General features: G+C 33.6%; 1 protein-coding gene across 1 annotated transcript in view; it reads left to right on the top strand.

The window, feature by feature from the left end:
* The window catches only part of REDIC1 (regulator of DNA class I crossover intermediates 1), a 77,927-nt gene extending 62,669 nt beyond the window's left edge, over positions 1-15,258 (top strand). Inside the window, exons 12-13 of the mRNA XM_012465625.2 lie at positions 7,527-7,609; positions 14,138-15,258. Coding sequence (XP_012321048.2) covers positions 7,527-7,609; positions 14,138-14,602 — 548 coding nt within the window. The 3' untranslated portion in view covers positions 14,603-15,258. The remainder of the gene's footprint in view (positions 1-7,526; positions 7,610-14,137) is intronic.
* Positions 15,259-18,878: the final 3,620 nt, after the last annotated feature.

Here is an 18,878-nt window from a genome sequence, read left to right as displayed (position 1 = left end):
TAGCCACAAATAAAATTAAATACCCAGGAATTAACCAAAGAAGTGAAAGTGCTCAATAATAAAGACTATAAAACACTGATGAAAGACATTGAAGAGGACACCAAAACATGGAAAGATATTCCCTGTTCATGGATTACAAGAATCAATATTGTTTAAAATGTCTATACTACCCTAAGCAATCTACAGATTCAATGCAATCCCTATCAAAATACCAATGACGTTATTCATAGAAATTGAAAACCCAATCCCTAAATTTATATGGAACCACAAAAGACCAAGACTAGCCAAAGCTATCCCAAGCAAAAAGAACAAAACTGGAAGAATAGCATTACCTGACTTCAAATTATACTACAGAGCTGTAGTAACTAAAACAGCATGGTACTGGCATAAAACAGACACATAGGCCAATAGAACAGAATAAATAACCCAGAAACAATTCCACACATTTCCAGTGAACTCATTTTTGACAGAGGTGCCAAAACATGCACTGGGGAAAAGATAGTCTCTTCGGTGAATGGTGCAGGGAAAACTGGATATCTGTATGCATAAGAATGAAACAAGACCCCTGTCTCTCACCAAATACGAAAATCAAATCAAAATCAATTAAAGATTTAAATCTAAGACCTTGAACTATGAAAGTACTACAAGGAAACATTGAGGAAATTCCCCAGGACATTGCTTTGGGTAAAAATTTTTGAGTAATACCCTACAAGCACAGGGAACCCAAGCAAAAATGGGCAAATGGGATCACATCAAGGTAAAAAGTTTCTACACAACAAAGGAAACAATCAATAAAATAAAGAGACAACCCACAATGGGAGAAAATATTTGTAAATTACCCATCTGACAAGGGATTAATAAACAGAATATATAAGGAGTTCAAATAGCTGTGTAGGAAAAAAATCTAATTATCTGAATAAGAAATGGGCCAAATATTTGAATAAACATTTCTCAAAAGCAGACATACACATGGCAAAGAGGCATATGAAAAGGTGCTCAACATCACTGATCATCGAAAAAATACAAATCAAAAGTACAATGAGATAGTATCTCACCTCTGTTAAAATGATTTATATCCAAAAGACAGGCAATAACAAATGCTGGTGAGGATATGGAGAAAGGGGACCCTTGTACACTATTGATGGTAACATAAATTAGTACAACTACTATGGAGAATAGTTTGGAGGTTCCTCAAAAAAAAAAAAAAATAGAGCTATCATATGATCAAGCAGTCCTACTGCTGGGTATATACCCAAAAGAAAGGAAATCAGTGTATTGAAGAGATAGCTGCACTCCCATGTTTGTTGCAGCACTGTTCACAATAACCAAGATTTAGAAGCAACCTATATCCATCAACAGATTAATTGTTAAAGAAAATGTGGTACTTGTACACAATCTAGTAATTGAATTATACACAATGTAATGCTAACAATTATTGTTTTATAATGTTTGATTTCTTGAGAAGTTACACCCCTCCTTGCATTTTTTAAAAAGTTTTTTTTATGATTATTCTTGATTACTTCTTCATATAACCATTAAAATCAACTTGCCTAACTTCAGAAAACATCACAAAAAAGGAATGATCCTGCGATTTGCAACAGTGTGGATAGAACTGGAGGTTATTAAGTTAATTGAAACTAGCCAGGCACAGAAAGAAAATCAACACATGTTCTCACTTATTTGTGGGATCTAAAAATCAAAACAATTGAACTCATGAAAATAAGAAGGTAGAAGAATGGTTACTAGAGGCTAGGAAAGGTGTGGGGGGGCGGTTGGGAGGGTGATGATGGTTAATGGGTACAAAAAAATGAATTAGAATGAATAAGGCCTAGTATTTGCTAGCACAACAGAGTAACTACAGTCAATAAAAATTGAATTGTACAGTTTAAAATAATACAATATAATTAGATGATTTGTATCACAAAGGGTCATTGAACGGGAGATGAATACCCCAGTTTTCATGTGATTATTATACATTTTATCCCTGTATCAAAACATCTCATGTACCCCATAAATATATATGCCTACTATTTATCCACCAAGGTTAAAACTTAAAAAAAAAGTATGTTTTGTGATATGTGGCAAATGTTTTCTTCTAGTTTAATATTGGTTTTTGATTTATTTTTTCTTTGCATATAGTGTCTCTTGCTTTGCAGAAGGCTTAACTTCTTTAGTTAAATGTATCAGTTTTTTCCTTTATTTCTGGATTTAATTAGACTCTCCAGACTCTCCACACTTCCAAGTTATAAATGAATTTACCATAGTTTCTTCTAATATTAGTATGCTTTTCTATTTTTAAATTTACTTCTTTAATCCATTTGGAGTTTAAGTTGATTTAAGGTATAAGGTTTCTATCAGCCCAAGTTTTAAAAATACATCTTTTCCCTAGATGTAGTTTTGGGATACTACCTTTTGTATTTGTGATACTACCTTTTTTAGATACTGACTTTCCATATGTAGCTGACCTATTTTGTGGCTTTCTAATTGTTCAATTGGTCTTTCCGAATTTTCATGTGCCAATACCATACCACTTTTATTATCATTGTTTTATAAATGTTCAATTTCTTGAAGAATTACATGCCCCTTTGCACTTTTTAAAAAGCTTTTTTTCTGGTTATTTTTGTATTCCTTTTTCATTTAACCTTTTAAATCAACTTGTTTAACTCCAAAGGAAAAGTTTCAATTTTTATTAGGAAACTGTTAACTGTCTGTATTAATTTAGTGTTAATTATTATCCTAATGATGTTGAGTAATCTTTTCTAAGAACATGGGATGTCTTTTCATTAGTTCAGCCTAGTTTTTTATATTTAGTAGTTGCTTAAAACACCTTTAAGCACTTTCTTGAAGTTTTCCTCGCATAGATTCTGCATGTTTCTTGTTAGATTTATCTGTTGTGCTTTTTGACACACACACACACACACACACACACACACACACACAGACACACACGGCTACTTTAGCATGAATATACATCCTGTGTTTCTGTATTAAGATTCTGTATTTGAGGCTTAGGCTCATGTGTGGTTTTTTTCATTTTACCAAGAGATTTTTTTTTTTTTTTTCTTGTGAGGTAGTTTTGATGAGTCAGTAATTTGGGAGAGAATGATTCTTAGCATCTGTGGAAATTATTATTAATTTTTATTCATATGTCTTTTTGCATTATTGTTGCAAAAAGGCATGCCACGTAAAATTTATCTTCTCACCAGTTTCCAGGTGTACAGTACAATATTGTCAACCACATGCACATTGTTGTGCAACAGACCTTCGTCCTGTCTCTTACACCACCTAAACAACAATTTCTTACCTCCCACTCCCCCTAGCCCCTGACCATTACCATTTTACTTTCTGTTTCTATATTCTACTTATATACCTAATAAGTAAAATATGTAGTATTTGTCTTTTTGTGACTGGCTTGTCTCACTTAGCATAATGTCCTTAAGATTTATCCACATTGTACTATATAACAAGATTCCCTTCTTTTTCATTGATGAATAGTATTCAGTTGTATGTGGATACCATCATTTCTTTATCAGTTCTTTCAGTGATGGTCATTTAGGTTGTTTCTGCCTCTTGGCTATTATGAATAATGCTAATTGAACATAAGTATGCAAATGTCTCTTCTAGATCCTGCTTTCATTTATTTTAAATATATACTCAGAAGTTGTATTGCTGGATTATATGGTAGTTCTAGTTTTATTTTTTTAGAAATCTTCATATCATTTCCATACTTGCTGCCATTTTACATCCCTACCAGCAGTGCAAAAAGATTCCAGTTTTTCTACATCCTTGCCAATATTTGTTATTTTCTCTTTTTACTGGTGGTGGTCACCCTAAGAGGTGTGAGGTGATACTTCATTCTGATAAAGATCTTTTTAAATGGTGAATTTTACTAATTGATTTTCTAATTTGGACCATCTTAGCATTCCTATAATAAATTTCATTAAGTCCTTACGTGTTATGATTCTTTGCTATTCTTTTTATTATGTTCTTTTAAAAAATTTAACATTTTTTAATTATAAGATTTTTGTATTGGTATTCATAAGTGAGATTTCCCTGTAGAGAGAGTGTGTATGTGTATGTGCTGTCTTTATCAGATTTTGATGTTGATGTTATATCAGATACACAAAAGTTTTAAAATGTACATAAAGGCAAAAATGGAGGCCATTTGAAACCTTCTTGGAACTTGTGTCTTTTGCTTCTTCTCTATCCCAGTTTCACTGCTTTACTGCAGATCATAATCACTTCATATTTATTCAGTTAATCTTCTAACTGACTTGATTTTGTTGTCTCACCTTTGTTTAATTCATCCTTAGGTGACATCATGGATAATCTAAAATGTACCTCCATTAATATTTAGAAATATTTGCACATTCTTTTCCCTCTGTCCCATATGTTTTTCATCTTGCCTCTAAAAATTGTTTATTCATCATTCAAAACCTACTCTCTATACTTGTGTTTTCTTTATAAATTGTCACCAAATCTCTTTCCCTAGGGTTCATCACGCTTAGCTGTCTACTACTTTTGTATTTTCTATGATGTTACATCTTACTTTGTGACTTGAAAAACTTATATTTTTCTTTACTAAAAGATTCTGAACACTTTGAGGGTTGTCATGGTCCCTAATAACTATCACAGTGCCTTACATAAAGTAGTTACTTTTTAGTTTTCTTTTTACAAATTTTTTCCATAAGTTACTGGGGTACAGGTGGTATTGGGTTACATGAGAAAGTTCTTTAGTGGTGATTTGTGAGATTTTGGTGCGCCCATCACCCAAGCAGTATATCCTGCACCATACTGGTAGTCTTTTATCCCTCTCTTCCCTCCCATTCTTCCCCTCAAGTTCCCAAAGTTCATTGTATTGTTTTTATGCCTTTCTCTCCTCATAGCTTAGCTCCCACATATCAGTGAGAACATACAATGTTTGGTTTTCCATTCCTGAATTATTTCACTTAGAATAATAGTCTCTAGTCTCATCCGAGTCACTGCAAGTGCTGTTAATTAATTCCTTTTTATGGCTGCATAGTATTCTATCATATATATAGGGCACAGTTTCTTTATCTATTTGTGTTTGATGGGCATTTGGGTTGGTTCCATGATTTTACAATTGTGAATTGTGCTGCTATAAACATGCGTGTGCAAGTATGTTTTTCAAGCAATGACTTCTTTTCCTCTGAGTACATATCCAGTAGTGGGATTGCTGGACCAAATGGTAGTTCTACGTTTAGTTCTTAAAGGAATTTTCATGTTGTTTTCCATAGTGGTTGTACTAGTTTACATTCCCACCAGCAATGTAGAAGTGTTCCCTGTTCACTGCATCCACGCCAATACCTGCTTTTTGGTTTTTTGATTATACCTTTCTTGCAGGAGTAAGGTTAGGTATTGCACTGTGGTTTTGATTTGCATTTCCCCAATCATTAGCGATGCTGAGCATTTTTTTTTATATGTTTGTTGGCCATTTGTATATCTTCTTTTGAGAATTGTCTATTCATGCCGTTAGCCCACCTTTCAATGGGATTGTTAGTTTTTTTCTTACAGATTTGTTTGTGTGCCTTGTAGATTCTGGACGTAGGTCCTTTGTCAGATGTGAAGATTTTCTCCCACTCTGTGGGTTGTCTGTTTACCCTGCTGACCGTTCCTTTTGCTGTGCAAAAGTTCTTTGGTTTAATTAGGTCCTGGCTATATATTTGTTTTTATTTCATTTGCATTTGGGTTCTTGGTCATGAAATCCTTCCTTAAACCAATGTCTAAAAGGGTTATTCATGTTATCTTCTAGAATTTTTATCATTTCAGGTCTTATTCAAAGCATCTAGTTTGATACATTTTCAGTATCTGCTTAATATTGTTAGATCAAGTCTTAGGTTTAAGTCCTTAATCCATCTTGAGTTGATTTTTGTATAAGGTGAGAAATGAGGATCCAGTTTCATTCTCCTACATGTGACTAGTCAATTATCCCTACATGTGGCTAGCCAATTATCTCCTACATGTGGCTAGCCAACTATTTGTTGAAAAGGTTTTCTTTTATCCTCTTTGCTTCTGTTTGCTTTGTTGAAGATCAGTTGTCTGTAAGTATTTGGGTTTATTTCTGGGTTCTCTATTCTGTCCCATTGGTCCATGTGCCTATTTTTATACAGTGCCATACACATCCTGTGCTCACGGATGGGTAGAATCAATATTGTGAAAATGACCATACTGCCAAAAGCAATGTACAAATTCAGTGCAATCGCCATCAAAATACCACCGTTATTCTTCACAGAATTAAAAAAAAAAAAAATTCCAAACTCCGTATGTAACCAAAAAAGAGCCCACACAGCCAAAGCAAGACTAAAGAAAAATAACAAACCTGGAGGCATCACACTACTTCATTTCACAGTATACTATAAGGCTATAGTCCCCAAATAAGTGTTTAATTGTACTTACTTTCATTTGCATGCCCTTTTCTGCACTGTTAAAGGTGAGAACATTCATTCAATAGACAGTTTTCTTCCTTTCTGATGACTATGGATTTATGGTACCTATAGACTGAATGAACCTTATTGGGGTGAAATGCCCTTAAATTATGTTGTTAGTAGTAATATCCTACCCTTCACTTTTGTGTAGTCTGCTTTCTTTTGTCAGGGATAAACCTGCTTTGTAGTAATATCCTACCCTTCACTTTTGTGTAGTCTGCTTTCTTTTGTCAGGGATAAACCTGCTTTGTGGGGTATTAATTTCCTTCTAGAATGATGAAATAAGAGTATCAGGAGTATCAGAGTTAAGCTAAATTCTCTCTGCTTCTCCGCTGACTGAAATTAGATTCTGTTACAGAGAGCATCAATCATGGCCTCAGGTACTGATGGTTTATTGCATATAGGAGGACATGTAATCTGGTGTGTGTTCTTTCATGTTCTGCAGCCTTTTGCTTCCCTTGATAGCCAACCCATTTTCGTAAACAAGGGAACAGGAGTGGTTGAAGCTATGGTTGCTCTTTGTAGTTTAGACATAGTAGAGAGTCATGACCTATATCCCAATCCCATTTTAAAACTTTATTTGCATTTGTAAACTAACAATATTAAGCAGATACTGAAAATGTATCAAACTGGATGCTTTGAATAAGTTTTATTCACAGGGTTTGATTGCACAGTAAACTTCCATTTACTAGATTGGCAAATGTCTGATGTGTTAGGACTTAATAAACTTGGATAACTCTTCCTTCCCTCAGGTTAACACTTTAAATTATTTGTTCATAAAATATAATTCATATGTTGGAAAAATCAATCCAATTTCCTCTATTCTGTTTTCTTTACTTACATTATATATGCTTATTTTATTTGTGGATACAAATCTTTTAAGAGTAGAATAAACCCATAAACTCTGTCTGAATTGTAAGGTGCCAAGTATCCAAGATTTTAACTAATTTTGTCACATTTTAAAGTGTTGTGTGTTGTTAGCTAAATTTTTTTTATGAGCAGATAACTCCTGCCTGGGATATGTATGTTGTAGAGTATTAATAAATACCATTATTCATGTATTAAACCTTTATTTTTCAGCTCTTGATTCTGCACAGAGTGGTCGGTCTACCAGTTACTCTCCAAGACCAACAGACAGCTCTTTCAGTTCTAGTTCAGATTTGGTAAGTTATGCTTGTTTTGCTTATTAATTTATGCTATATTAATAATTGTTTTTCTCATAGTCTAGCTTTACCTTATAAAAATGTTGAGTCAATAAATAGTAGAAATAAAAAATTAGTGTAAACAAAAATAGTAACAAAAGTAAACAAAAATATGTATGACTATTTAAAAACATAGGAAAGAAAAATGTAAATGAAAATAAAATAAAAATGTAAATGAATACCATTCCTCACATTTATAAAAATAATGCTTTCATTGCTATTTACAAAACACTTTTTATCAACATATATACATGTATATATATAGACACACACACACACACACACACACACACACTACGTGTGTACAGTTTATCCTTGAACAATACAGGGTTAGGGATGCTGCCCACTCAAAAATCTGAGTAAAAATTTGACTCCGCAGAACTTAACTATTAATAGCCTACTGTTAGCCAGAATCCTTACTGATAACATATGCAATTGATTAGCACATATTTGTTTGTTGTATATATTATATACTGTATACAATAAAGTAAGCTAAAGAAAAGAAAATGTTACTAAGAAAATCTAAGGAAGAGAAGATATATTTACTATTTAATTAGGAATAGATCATCGTAAAAGTTGTAATCCTCATCATCTTCACATTGAGTAGGATGAGGAGGAGGAGGGAGAGGCAGTGTTGGTCTTGCTGTCTCATTGATATCAGAGGCAGAAGAGGGTGGAGGGGGTAGAATGTGGGGCAGGAGAGGCAGGCACACTTGGTGTAACTTTATGGAAATGCATCGTTATTTCTGCCTGACTTTTGATTTTTTGTTTCTCTAGTATGTTTTTACATGGTACCAATCCTTATTCTACTGTTTACTTTAGCTTCACAGCCTGTATCATAGAACTGTCTATGTCATAAAAGAAGCCAAAAGGGTCTTGAGTAATCAACACTCCTGCCAGATTGTCTGTCAGTTTGTTTTCTGGCACTGCTTCTTTTATGTCTTCTTCCTTGTTGCCTATAACTGGTTGTTAAGAATTCATCTCCATCAAGTTGTCTTCTGTTAATTCCTCTGGTGTTGTATCTGTTAGCTCTTTAATTTTTCTAAGCTCCATTGAAACCCTTCACCTTTCACCTTTTTTTTTTTTTTTTTTTTTTTTTTTTGTTGTATCCACAATCTCTTTTTCTTGATGAGCTCTTGTAAATTTTATGAAGTCATGTTAGACATCTGGAACAGTTTTCTCCTACAGAGATTTCTTTTCTGAGTCTTGATGACTTTCACAGCTTTTTCTGTAACAGTAATGGCATCTTCAATGGTATAATCCTTCTAGACTTTTATGATGTTCTCTCTCTTGGGTTCTCTTCCATTTCATTGACTATCCTTTCCATAGAGCACAATGTATGATGAACCTTAAAGGTCAGTGTGACCCCCTGATCTAGAGGCTGAAGATGTGCTTGGAAACACATAAACTACTTTAATGCCCTTGGTGTTGAACTCATAGGATTCTGGGTGACCAGTGCCATTGTCAATTTCAAAATAACTTTAAAAGGCAGTCCCTTACTGGAAAAGCACTTACTGATTTCAAGGACAAAGCACTGATGGAACCAATTCAGAAAAAGGATTCTTGTTTTCCAAGCCTTCTTGTTGTGTTACGAAGAAACTAGCAATTGGTGTTTATCTTTTCATTCAAAGCTTGAGGGTTAGCAGCATTATAGATAAGGGCAATCTTGGTCATAAACCTGACTGCATTAGACAAAACAGTAGAGTTAGCCTATCCAATTGTGCCTTAAATTCTGGTGCTTGCTTCTCTTTCTTACTAATAAATATCCTATGTGGCATTTTTTTTTTTCCTGGAATAGGGCACTTTTGCTCCCATTAAAAACTTGTTTAGGCAGATACCCTTTTTCCTCAGTGATTTTGTTTACTGGAATCTGGGAATGTCTCTGCTGCTTCTTGGTCTGCAGAAGCTGCTTCTCCTATTACCTTTACGTTTTTTAAGCACAACCTATTTCTAAAATTATCAAGCCATCCTTTGCTGGCATTAAATTCTCCAGCGTTAGATCCTTCACTTTCCTTTTGCTTTAAGTTGTCATAAAATGGCTTCACAAATCTTGAATCATATTAAAGTCTAAAGGTCTGCCTTTCTCATAGCAATCCTGTACCCACATAAAAGCTACATTTTTAATATAACATTAAAAGGTATTTCACAAAAGTACATTTTCCTTCACAAGTTTCCTTTTCTTTTTTTAAAGAACTATACTTAGATTTAACTTTTACTAGTGTATATATAAACTCATGCAAATGAGGCCTTAGGAAAGAGGGGTTGACTGTATTTCAGTAGCGTGTTCTCAATACTATATTACAGTGTTCTCTATTTGTTAACTAGTTTCATTTCCTGAAATAAAAGAGCGCAAGTAATGCATCTCTAAAGGATCCTGCTTAGATTTACATTTTAAATGTATATGCAGAAACATATTATGATAAGTATTTATGAACAAAGGTAAGAAATATCACTTAGGTGGGCATAGTGGCTCATGCTTGTAATCCCAGCATTTTTGGAGACTGAGATGGCCAATTGCTTGAGCCCAGGAGTTCGTGACCAGCTTGGGCAACATGGCAAAAACAAATACAAAAAATTAACTAGACATAGTGGCATGTGCCTATAGTCACAATTACTGGGAAGACTGAGATGGGAGAATCACCTGAGCCTGGGAGGTTGAGGTTGCAGTGAGCCGTGATTGTGCCGCTGCAATCCAGCCTGAGCAACGGAGTGAGACCTTGTCTCAAAAAAAAAAAAAAAAAATTCACTCAATAACATGTTGTCAACACTAGATTACAAGGTTATCTATTTGTTAAACAGTTCAATTCTTTGAAAGAATATAACTCAAATTGCATCACTAAAGAAGCATGTTAAATCTAAACTTTTATTTATTTTTATTGATGTATAATATTTGTACATATTTAATCGGGGTATATGATGTTTTGTTACATGACTTGAATGTGTAATGATCAAGCAAGAGAATTTAGGATATCCATCACCTCGAGAATTTATTTCTCTGTGTTGGGAACATTTCAAGACTTATCTCCTAACTATTTTGAAATATACATATTTTTTCAACTATAGTCACCCTAATCTACTATTAAACATTAGAACTTATTCCTTCTAACTGTATGTTTGTACCCATTAACCAACTTCTCTTTGGTGGGGGTCCCTCCCACCCCCTGACACCCACACCTTTCCCAGTCTCTGGTATCTCTATCATTCTACTTTCAATCTCCATGAGATCAACTTTTTTAGTTCCCATATGTGAGTGAGAACATGTTATATTTGTCCTTCTGTACATGATCCTTATGCTGGATTTATATATCTTTAAATGGCAGGAAACTGCAGCTCCAGATCCCAATTTATAGTACACACCAAGCAGTTCCAGCAGTTAATGAATGTCATGACTTTTTCTGCTTCTTGGAAGTACTGCCAGCATCATTAGTGGCATTTTATATGGCTCCCCTGATGTTATTCAAGGTGTACGTTACTGCACTAAACATAGTGAAAAATATGCAGGAACCACAAGAGATCACTTTTTACCAATATTTGCAATTTACTGGAGAGACCGCAACAGGAATAGGAGGTGGCTACGAAATTATTACAGTAGTACAGTATGTGCTACGGTTAGTTTTATACAGTCATGATTGAATACTGCATATTTGTTTACACTTCTCTATGTTTGTTTACATTTGTCTTGGTTATAAATGTGCCACTTATGGCCTGTGTTTGTGTGCATAAATTTTGATAAACTTTAACTTTTCATAATAGACTCATGTATATTTTACAGTAGTAAATTATAAAATTAACTAGTATCTACATATATTTTATGCATTCATGATATACTTAACTTTTTCTTATGTTTTTTGAGATTTCTCAAATTGTCACAAATCTTCAGAAAGTTTTCTAATATATTTATTAAAGAAAAATGCACATATAAGTGGACCTGTGCAGTTCAAACCTGTGTTGTTCAAGGGTCAACTGTGTATGCACACATGGTATATAATATATAAAATGTATATAGATCAATTTTGTTACTTTTAAGAGGCCTTTTAAAAGAGCCCATTCACAGTAATTAGAAATGTAAAATAACCTAGAATAGATTTAAAAATAAAGTCTTTAGGTTTAAATGTAGAAAACTGTAAAATGTTATTGAAAACTGAAACCAGAATAATCGGAGTGACAGTATATTCTGCGTGGGAGTTCTCCATTGTTGATACATCACATGTTTCAATGGAATTCTCCTTCATTCACTCTTTCATCTTCGTTTCATCTACCTTTTGTCTCTAATTCATCATCCAAGCGGCTCTTGCTAAAGACACCAATGACTTCTTTGTTGCTAAATTCATTGGATACTTTTGAATTTATCTCATAAGAACTCCTAACATTGGTATAAATGATCATTTTTTAAAAAACGTTTTAACTCTTCACTTTGTGATAACACATTGTCTTGTTTTTCTTCATGCTTCTCCGAATGCTATTTTATTCCTCTGCCTACTTTTCCTCTACCCTTCCCCCCATATAAATGTTGTAATGTTTAGAGTTTGACACAGGATCATCTTCTTCTTCTGTTAATCTGCACGCTAAACCTCAGGTGATGTTACAGACTCCAGTGATTTTTTTTTTGTACTGTCTGCATGGTGACAGTTCTTAACCTCATCTTTATTTAGATGTCCAATTTTTCATTGAACGTATTTCTGATATTTCACAAAAATCTCCATCTCTTTATTCCTCAAACTGAATACCCCTGGTCTTCTCTACAAATGAGTTTTTCTGACATTCCCCATTGTTGGTAGATTCCTTTTCTGTCTACCCACATGTTCATGTCAGAAACTTAGTACTTCACTTTGTCCTTTCTGTCTTGTCTACCTCCTTCAACCAATTCATTCTGACACTTCATCCAATCAGGTCAATGTTTTGTCTTGAACTATTGTGGTTGTTTCCTAAGAAATCTGTCTACTATCTCTCTTGATCCACTTTCTTCTTGTTAGCAACTATCATGATCTTTTGCAAACATAAATTGAATCATGCTATTTTCATATGCAACTCTTCAGTGGATTCCTATTTTACTTTAGCATCAATATCCTTTACGGTGACTATCGGCCATGTGCGATATGACCCTGGCTAACACTTTTAATTTCTTATAGTGTTCTCCCTCTCTCAACCTGTCCCACATTACTGACATTTCACTTTTCTTAGCTTTTCAGTGTCTTTTCTGCTTCAGATCTTTTATGCAATCTGTTTCCTCTACCTTACTCTTACTCATTCTTCAGGTCTCATCTTAAATATGTCACTTATTAGAAAAGTCCTTCACTGGCTCCCCACTCTAATTAGGCCTGAAAGTTATATGTTCAAAGTGCCTAATATTTGTTCTTCATAACAGTTTTCTCAAATTGTAATTATATTTGCAAGTGTATGATTATTTGACTAATGTCATTTCTACCCATCAGAATGTCTGCTCCAAGAGGGTCACATTATAGATGCTAAATGAGTATCTGTTTGAATAAATGAATGCATTGAGCTTGTGTGCTCAGCCAGTTTTAATGCTATTTCATATGCTTGCTTTTGATGTTTCAGTGTCAATCAGCTAAAGCCTATACTCCATTTTATATTAGTTTTTTATATTAACTTTGCATTTTTAGCTTGAATAATCAACACATTTATAAGATTTTCATTAAAAGAGTATTTTTAATCAGTAATTAAGAGATAATTTTTTCACAAAGTTTGAAAAATTTATTCTTAAAAATTAAAATCTAGATGTATTAAAAAGTTCTTAGTTTGACTTTTTATGTAACAGTTGAGATATGTATTGCTACTTAACTTTTCTGTTTATTTGATTTCCTATTAGCCAATGTTCTTCTTAAGTTATGTTATCTTCTTAAGATATATATATATTAATATATATATTAAATATATAATATTAAATTATAAATAGTATATAATAAATTATAATAAGTAATATAGATTAAATATACATTATTTAATACATATGTATTTATGTATATTATATGATATATATTTCATTGGACTGGGCCCATAAAACATATGCAAATAGTTATTTTTTACTTAATGAGTTAATAAATAACTGAACAGTTATTTGTATTAGCTGTTCCCTTCAAAGGTATTGTTTCTACTCCACTCTTTCTAAGTAAAGTAAGAGTGTGCTGCATATCATTTCTTCTGTGTGAAAGGGTAGAGAGATATAGCCTATGATTAGAGGGACTGATAAAAGAAAAAAGTTTCCTTCTCCTTTTTACCTTTTTTGCATTTTTATTACAAATATTATTGTTATGCTATTTTAAAGTTCATGACCTCCTGGGAGGTATGGCAGATAATTGGTTGGAGACTCTTTGATGATATACCTGCTTTGAGTTGTAACTTGCCAAACTCTGTTCTGTATTTAGAAAATTTCTATAATAGGGATTTTAAGAATGTATCCTTTGAAGTGATTGAATGTATTTTTTAAATTTAAGCATGGTTTATAGCAAAATTATTAATTTTTTTTAGCTATCTGAAGATGAAGATCAAGTATCACAGCAAATTGAAGATTCAAATAGGATGCCCATCAAAACCAAAGAAACAACTAATAATTTTTATGTAGAAAGGATGGAAAAACTTTCAGGTGATAGGATTATTAAAAACAATGACAAAATTCATAAACAGAGTGAGAATTTCTACCAGTTCTCAGTGAAATGTAATACAGATCAGTTTCCACAATCACAGTGCAATTCAGCACACATCTTGCAAAACAAAACCAATGATAATTGCATTCTGCAGGTTGCAAGATGTGATGTAGGGATACAAACAGAGAGTGAATCTGTACTGGAGGAAAAATTAGATGCTGCCATACAGTGTAATCTAATTTCAAAATGTACATGTAGAAGTGATGTTTCTCTTTGCAACCTTGAAAGGTGCAGTGAAAGTATTAAGGCAGATACCACTGGAGGGCAGGAAATCCTTAAGAAAAAGTAATATTCTAAAACCTCTACCTAGGACGTAGAATTTCACTTGCCCTTAGAAAACAATAGTAAATGTTGAAAATTTCATTAACATTTTAAGAAATGAGAAAATGTAGCTAAGCACAAGCTGACAGTGTTCAGAGAGTATATTTATGGTTCATGTTAAAACATTTTAATATTATTAATGTATGTATTTAACTTTTATATAGACATTTCATTAATAGCTTTGGTATATGGCCGAGTTTTTAGAAAATAATAGCAAATTTACTAGCATTCTTATGTATATTCAGTATATTATAATGATATGCTGTTATGGGTTAAAAATGTGCTGAATTGCTTTCTTCCTTGTTGCATTTATTTAGATATTCTTTGTAGTTGCATCTTCTGGCAAAAATGTTCTCTTTCAAGATTTTAAGATAGAAAATAATACCTAATATATTTTTTGTCCTCGTTATAATAATTTTGTTAGCCATTTCTCTTTAGTATTTTATTCCCATTTAATCCTAGTATTAATGTATAGATAATATACATATCTTCTCTTGCATGACATAGTTGTTTTTGTTGGTGCTGGTATTAATTCAAAGGAAATGTCCTATAGGATTAAAAGATGTTTTAATGCTTTTATAAAAGAATTGTTTGAAATTGAAAAATAATGATTTATGTTACTAATTTTAATGATGCTAAGATTCTTTTCATAAATATAATAACAAGATTTCTTATTTCTAAAAAATAGGCTTTGTTTCTAACACAACACTGATTTTGTATCAAGATTTAAATGTTTGTATTCTTTCAAGGTACAGAAGAGGGCATTCCAATATCTAACTGAACCCCAAATCAAATTGTTAGAGGTTTCTGTGCCTTTAAAGAAAACAATGGTTTTGTGTTACATTTTTATATACAGATATATCACTCAAGAGTGTGTTTTGCAGAGGTGATTTGAGGCCTAGCAATTTAGAAACACCAATTGCTAAAGTAGTAATCTTCAGATTTTTAGCTAGTTTTAGGAAGGTTTTTTTTGTTACCTGACAGAGTACAATAAGCTCCTAAGTATTTTCTTCCAGCTTAATGATCAACTCATGAAAGGGGAATATAATTATCTGATATATGTATGCTGATAGTTTTTCAAAAGGCCAGATTTTTATCCTGATACTACATGAAAGGTACTCCATTGTGGATTGATTGTCCTGAGCATTATTTTGAAAAATACTGCACTCCATAGCAGTGAAGACTGATACATAAAAAAAAAGAAGATCTATATCAATGACAGTAGAATAAACTTGAGCTGTGAATCTTGGGTTGGTTTCAAGTATCAAATCAACTGATTTTTTCCAAATATCCATCAAAGCCTAGCAATACTGAAAGTACATTAATTACAAGAGTTCACACCTAGTTCTGTTTTTATCAATATCATAATATAGCAGTTAAGCTCAATAAGATGAAGAATTTCAGGGCTTTAAAAAATGCAGTGACCACTCATGGTGAGAGCAGAGGAAGGTGCAGTGCAGTAAAGAATTTCATCTTGCCCCAAAAGAGGTCTTGCCATTGCCCTTGGCTTCTGGGAGGTAACCTCGAAGCCCTTGGAATGTCATGGCTAATGCGTGTCTTTATTTGCCTGGGAAGCCTGGGTCAATTTAGATAGTAACAATATGATTTAGGATGGAGACATTGAGTAAAGCAGTAACAGCTTGCCTTCTTAAGGGGTCAGACTGAGATTGGATAGTCAGCCACACCACTGTGATTGAGCCCCAGTAAACACTTTGAATATCAAGGCTCAGGTGAACTTCCTTGGTTGGCAGTACTTCACGTGAATTGTGACAGTCATTGCCAGGAAAGTAATACTGTCCATGACTCCATGAGAGAGGATGACTGAAAACTCCCCATTTGTTACTTTACTAGACTCTGTCCTATGTGTTTCTTCTCTTAGTTGATTTTAACTGGCTTCCTTTTCCTATAATAAACCATAACTGTGAATATAATATCTTTGAGTGTGTTCTGTGAGTCCTTCTAATGAATTGCCAAATCTGAGGGTGGACTTGGAACACACGGACTTGCTGTTGGTATCAGAAGTAAACACAGTTTTATGGACTTACCCTAACTTCACAATTGCTAATTCCTTAGATGCTTTAAGGAGATAAATATATTCAGGGTGGAAAGTGAGTATAGATTTGCACAATAAGCCATCTTATGTAATTATAATATACTTCTGAAAATGCATTACTGGTTTGGACTTTGTCTTGGTGAAATCATTTGATGAAAATATAAATAAAAAGCAATTGAAGTAGACATTGTTTTTCATTCCATGTTTGTCATTTAATGTTTATAAAGCAGAGTAAATTCTAGCTAAGTTATATCCAGATGAAACAAAATGAAAAATGATTCAGCACACATTTCTAATGTAAACTGCCAATCAGAATGACTTCAGATAAGATAGTATATATTCAGTAAGGGCTGATGCTATACAGGATTGCCATATTTGTGAAACAGTACATTGTTTTGGTCCACAACAACTCTAGAAAGTTTCCATCTGTAATAAGATGAGAGGGTATCTTTAGGGGTAGTTTCATGTAATTTACTTTTAAAGCATGCATAACAATTGTAATTTATTTATAATTTCTTGGTTAATTTTTATTTTCCTCCATGACAATGTAGCAGTGTAGCAAATGCTGTCTGTGCCCTGCTCACATTTCCTGGGCACCCCCCATTTTCATACATGCCGGCCTGACTTGCAGCTGCCAGTGCATGACTTGTTTCCTAAAGGGTTTCTTTTGGCTGCCAATACCTCTTTTGCCTTGGAGAGGCAGATGGAAGTACCAAAGTGTTAATGCTGTTTGAGCACAGTTGTTTTAAACAATAACCGAATAGGAATTGGTGAATGAATGCTTCTCCCTTGCCTCTTGGGCAGGATAAGTCTTTGAAAGTGTGTTGTACAACTCTGCTTCCTCAAAAGTATCCACTGACCAGTAACGGTAGCATCAGTACTGGCTGGGAACTGGTTAGAAATGAAAATTTGTGGAACCCACTCCCAAATTACTGAATCAGAGTCTCAGGCAGTAGGTCCTGGAATCTGTAGAGTGATGTCTGTGCTCTCTCATGTTGGAAAACCCTATTCCTGCTGAGTTCCTCAGAAGAATTAACTTAAGTTGCTCACAATGGTAACTTGCTTAGTAACACATACTTTATTACTTTCCTTCTTTTCCTGTCTGTCTCCTTTCTCACTTCCATGTGTTTGCTGATTTCATACCCCAAACAAACTATATGTACATGATTCCTTGCCTCATGGTTTGTTTTTGGGGCAAGTCAAATTAAGACAGGCAGAGATGGTGGCAAGTAGATGAATGAATTGGCTTCACAGGTATATCTAAAAGGTTAACCTTGCTAGTTTTTGTAGTTTTACCATTCTCTAGTTTCAGATTTCCATTTCTACCATCTGCTGAAAATTTAGTATGTGGGTGAAGTGGCATATTAGGTACAAGTAAAGAGATAATTTATGAAGTGAAATATATATATATAAACGATAAATTATCAAGAATGCCAGAAGAGAAAAGAAATAGAAAATATGAAAGAGTGGTTAAACAATAATGACAGAATGAGATGATTTATGTGTTTAATAGAAGTACCACAGTATAGGAGAGAGAAAGAATAGAGGCATAATTTGAAGAGCTAATAGCTGAGAATTTTTCCAGAATTGATCTTTTATATAATCCACAGATTCAGGAAGACCAGCAATTTCCAAGTTTGATTTAAAAAACTGAAATATATATTCTAGTCCCAACATAATAAAATGACAGAGCCTCAAAGTCAAATGAACAACAGCCACTGAAGAGAAAGACTACTTTCTTAGAAAAGACGGCTACAGTGTCAGATGACTCACTAATAGCAATGATGGAAGCCAAAAGACAGTGTAATAATACCTTCCAAATGCTGATAGAAAATTATTGGCATTCCAAAATTGTGTTTCCAGCCCTGGTTTTGAAATTACAAAAGTAGCCACTACTAGCATGAAGGATCTGCTTCTGTAGGATTTGGTGACTTATATTTAGGGTCTTTATACTATATATAGATAAGCACTTTCTCTTTCACTATAGGAAAGGTTTTTCCTGATTGTATCTCTGTTTGCTCTTCAACCCATATGTTCAACCATTTTCTTATTTCTTATATGTCTTTAGGCCTTTTTAAGAGACTTCATAGCACTTGAAATGGCTTTAACCACAGGCATTTGTTTTATTTTTGCAGTGCTGTCTCTGTTGGTCTACAGTGTGTAACCCTTTATGCCTGTTGCTCAGGAGATA

Source organism: Aotus nancymaae, unplaced genomic scaffold, assembly GCF_030222135.1.
Source record: "Aotus nancymaae isolate 86718 unplaced genomic scaffold, 86718_ANA_hifiasm-v0.15.2.pri h1tg000092l, whole genome shotgun sequence".
In the NCBI taxonomy this organism is placed as follows: domain Eukaryota; kingdom Metazoa; phylum Chordata; class Mammalia; order Primates; family Aotidae; genus Aotus; species Aotus nancymaae.
Note: the sequence above shows the minus strand (reverse complement) of the source record. Positions and strands in the feature narration are given on the sequence as shown.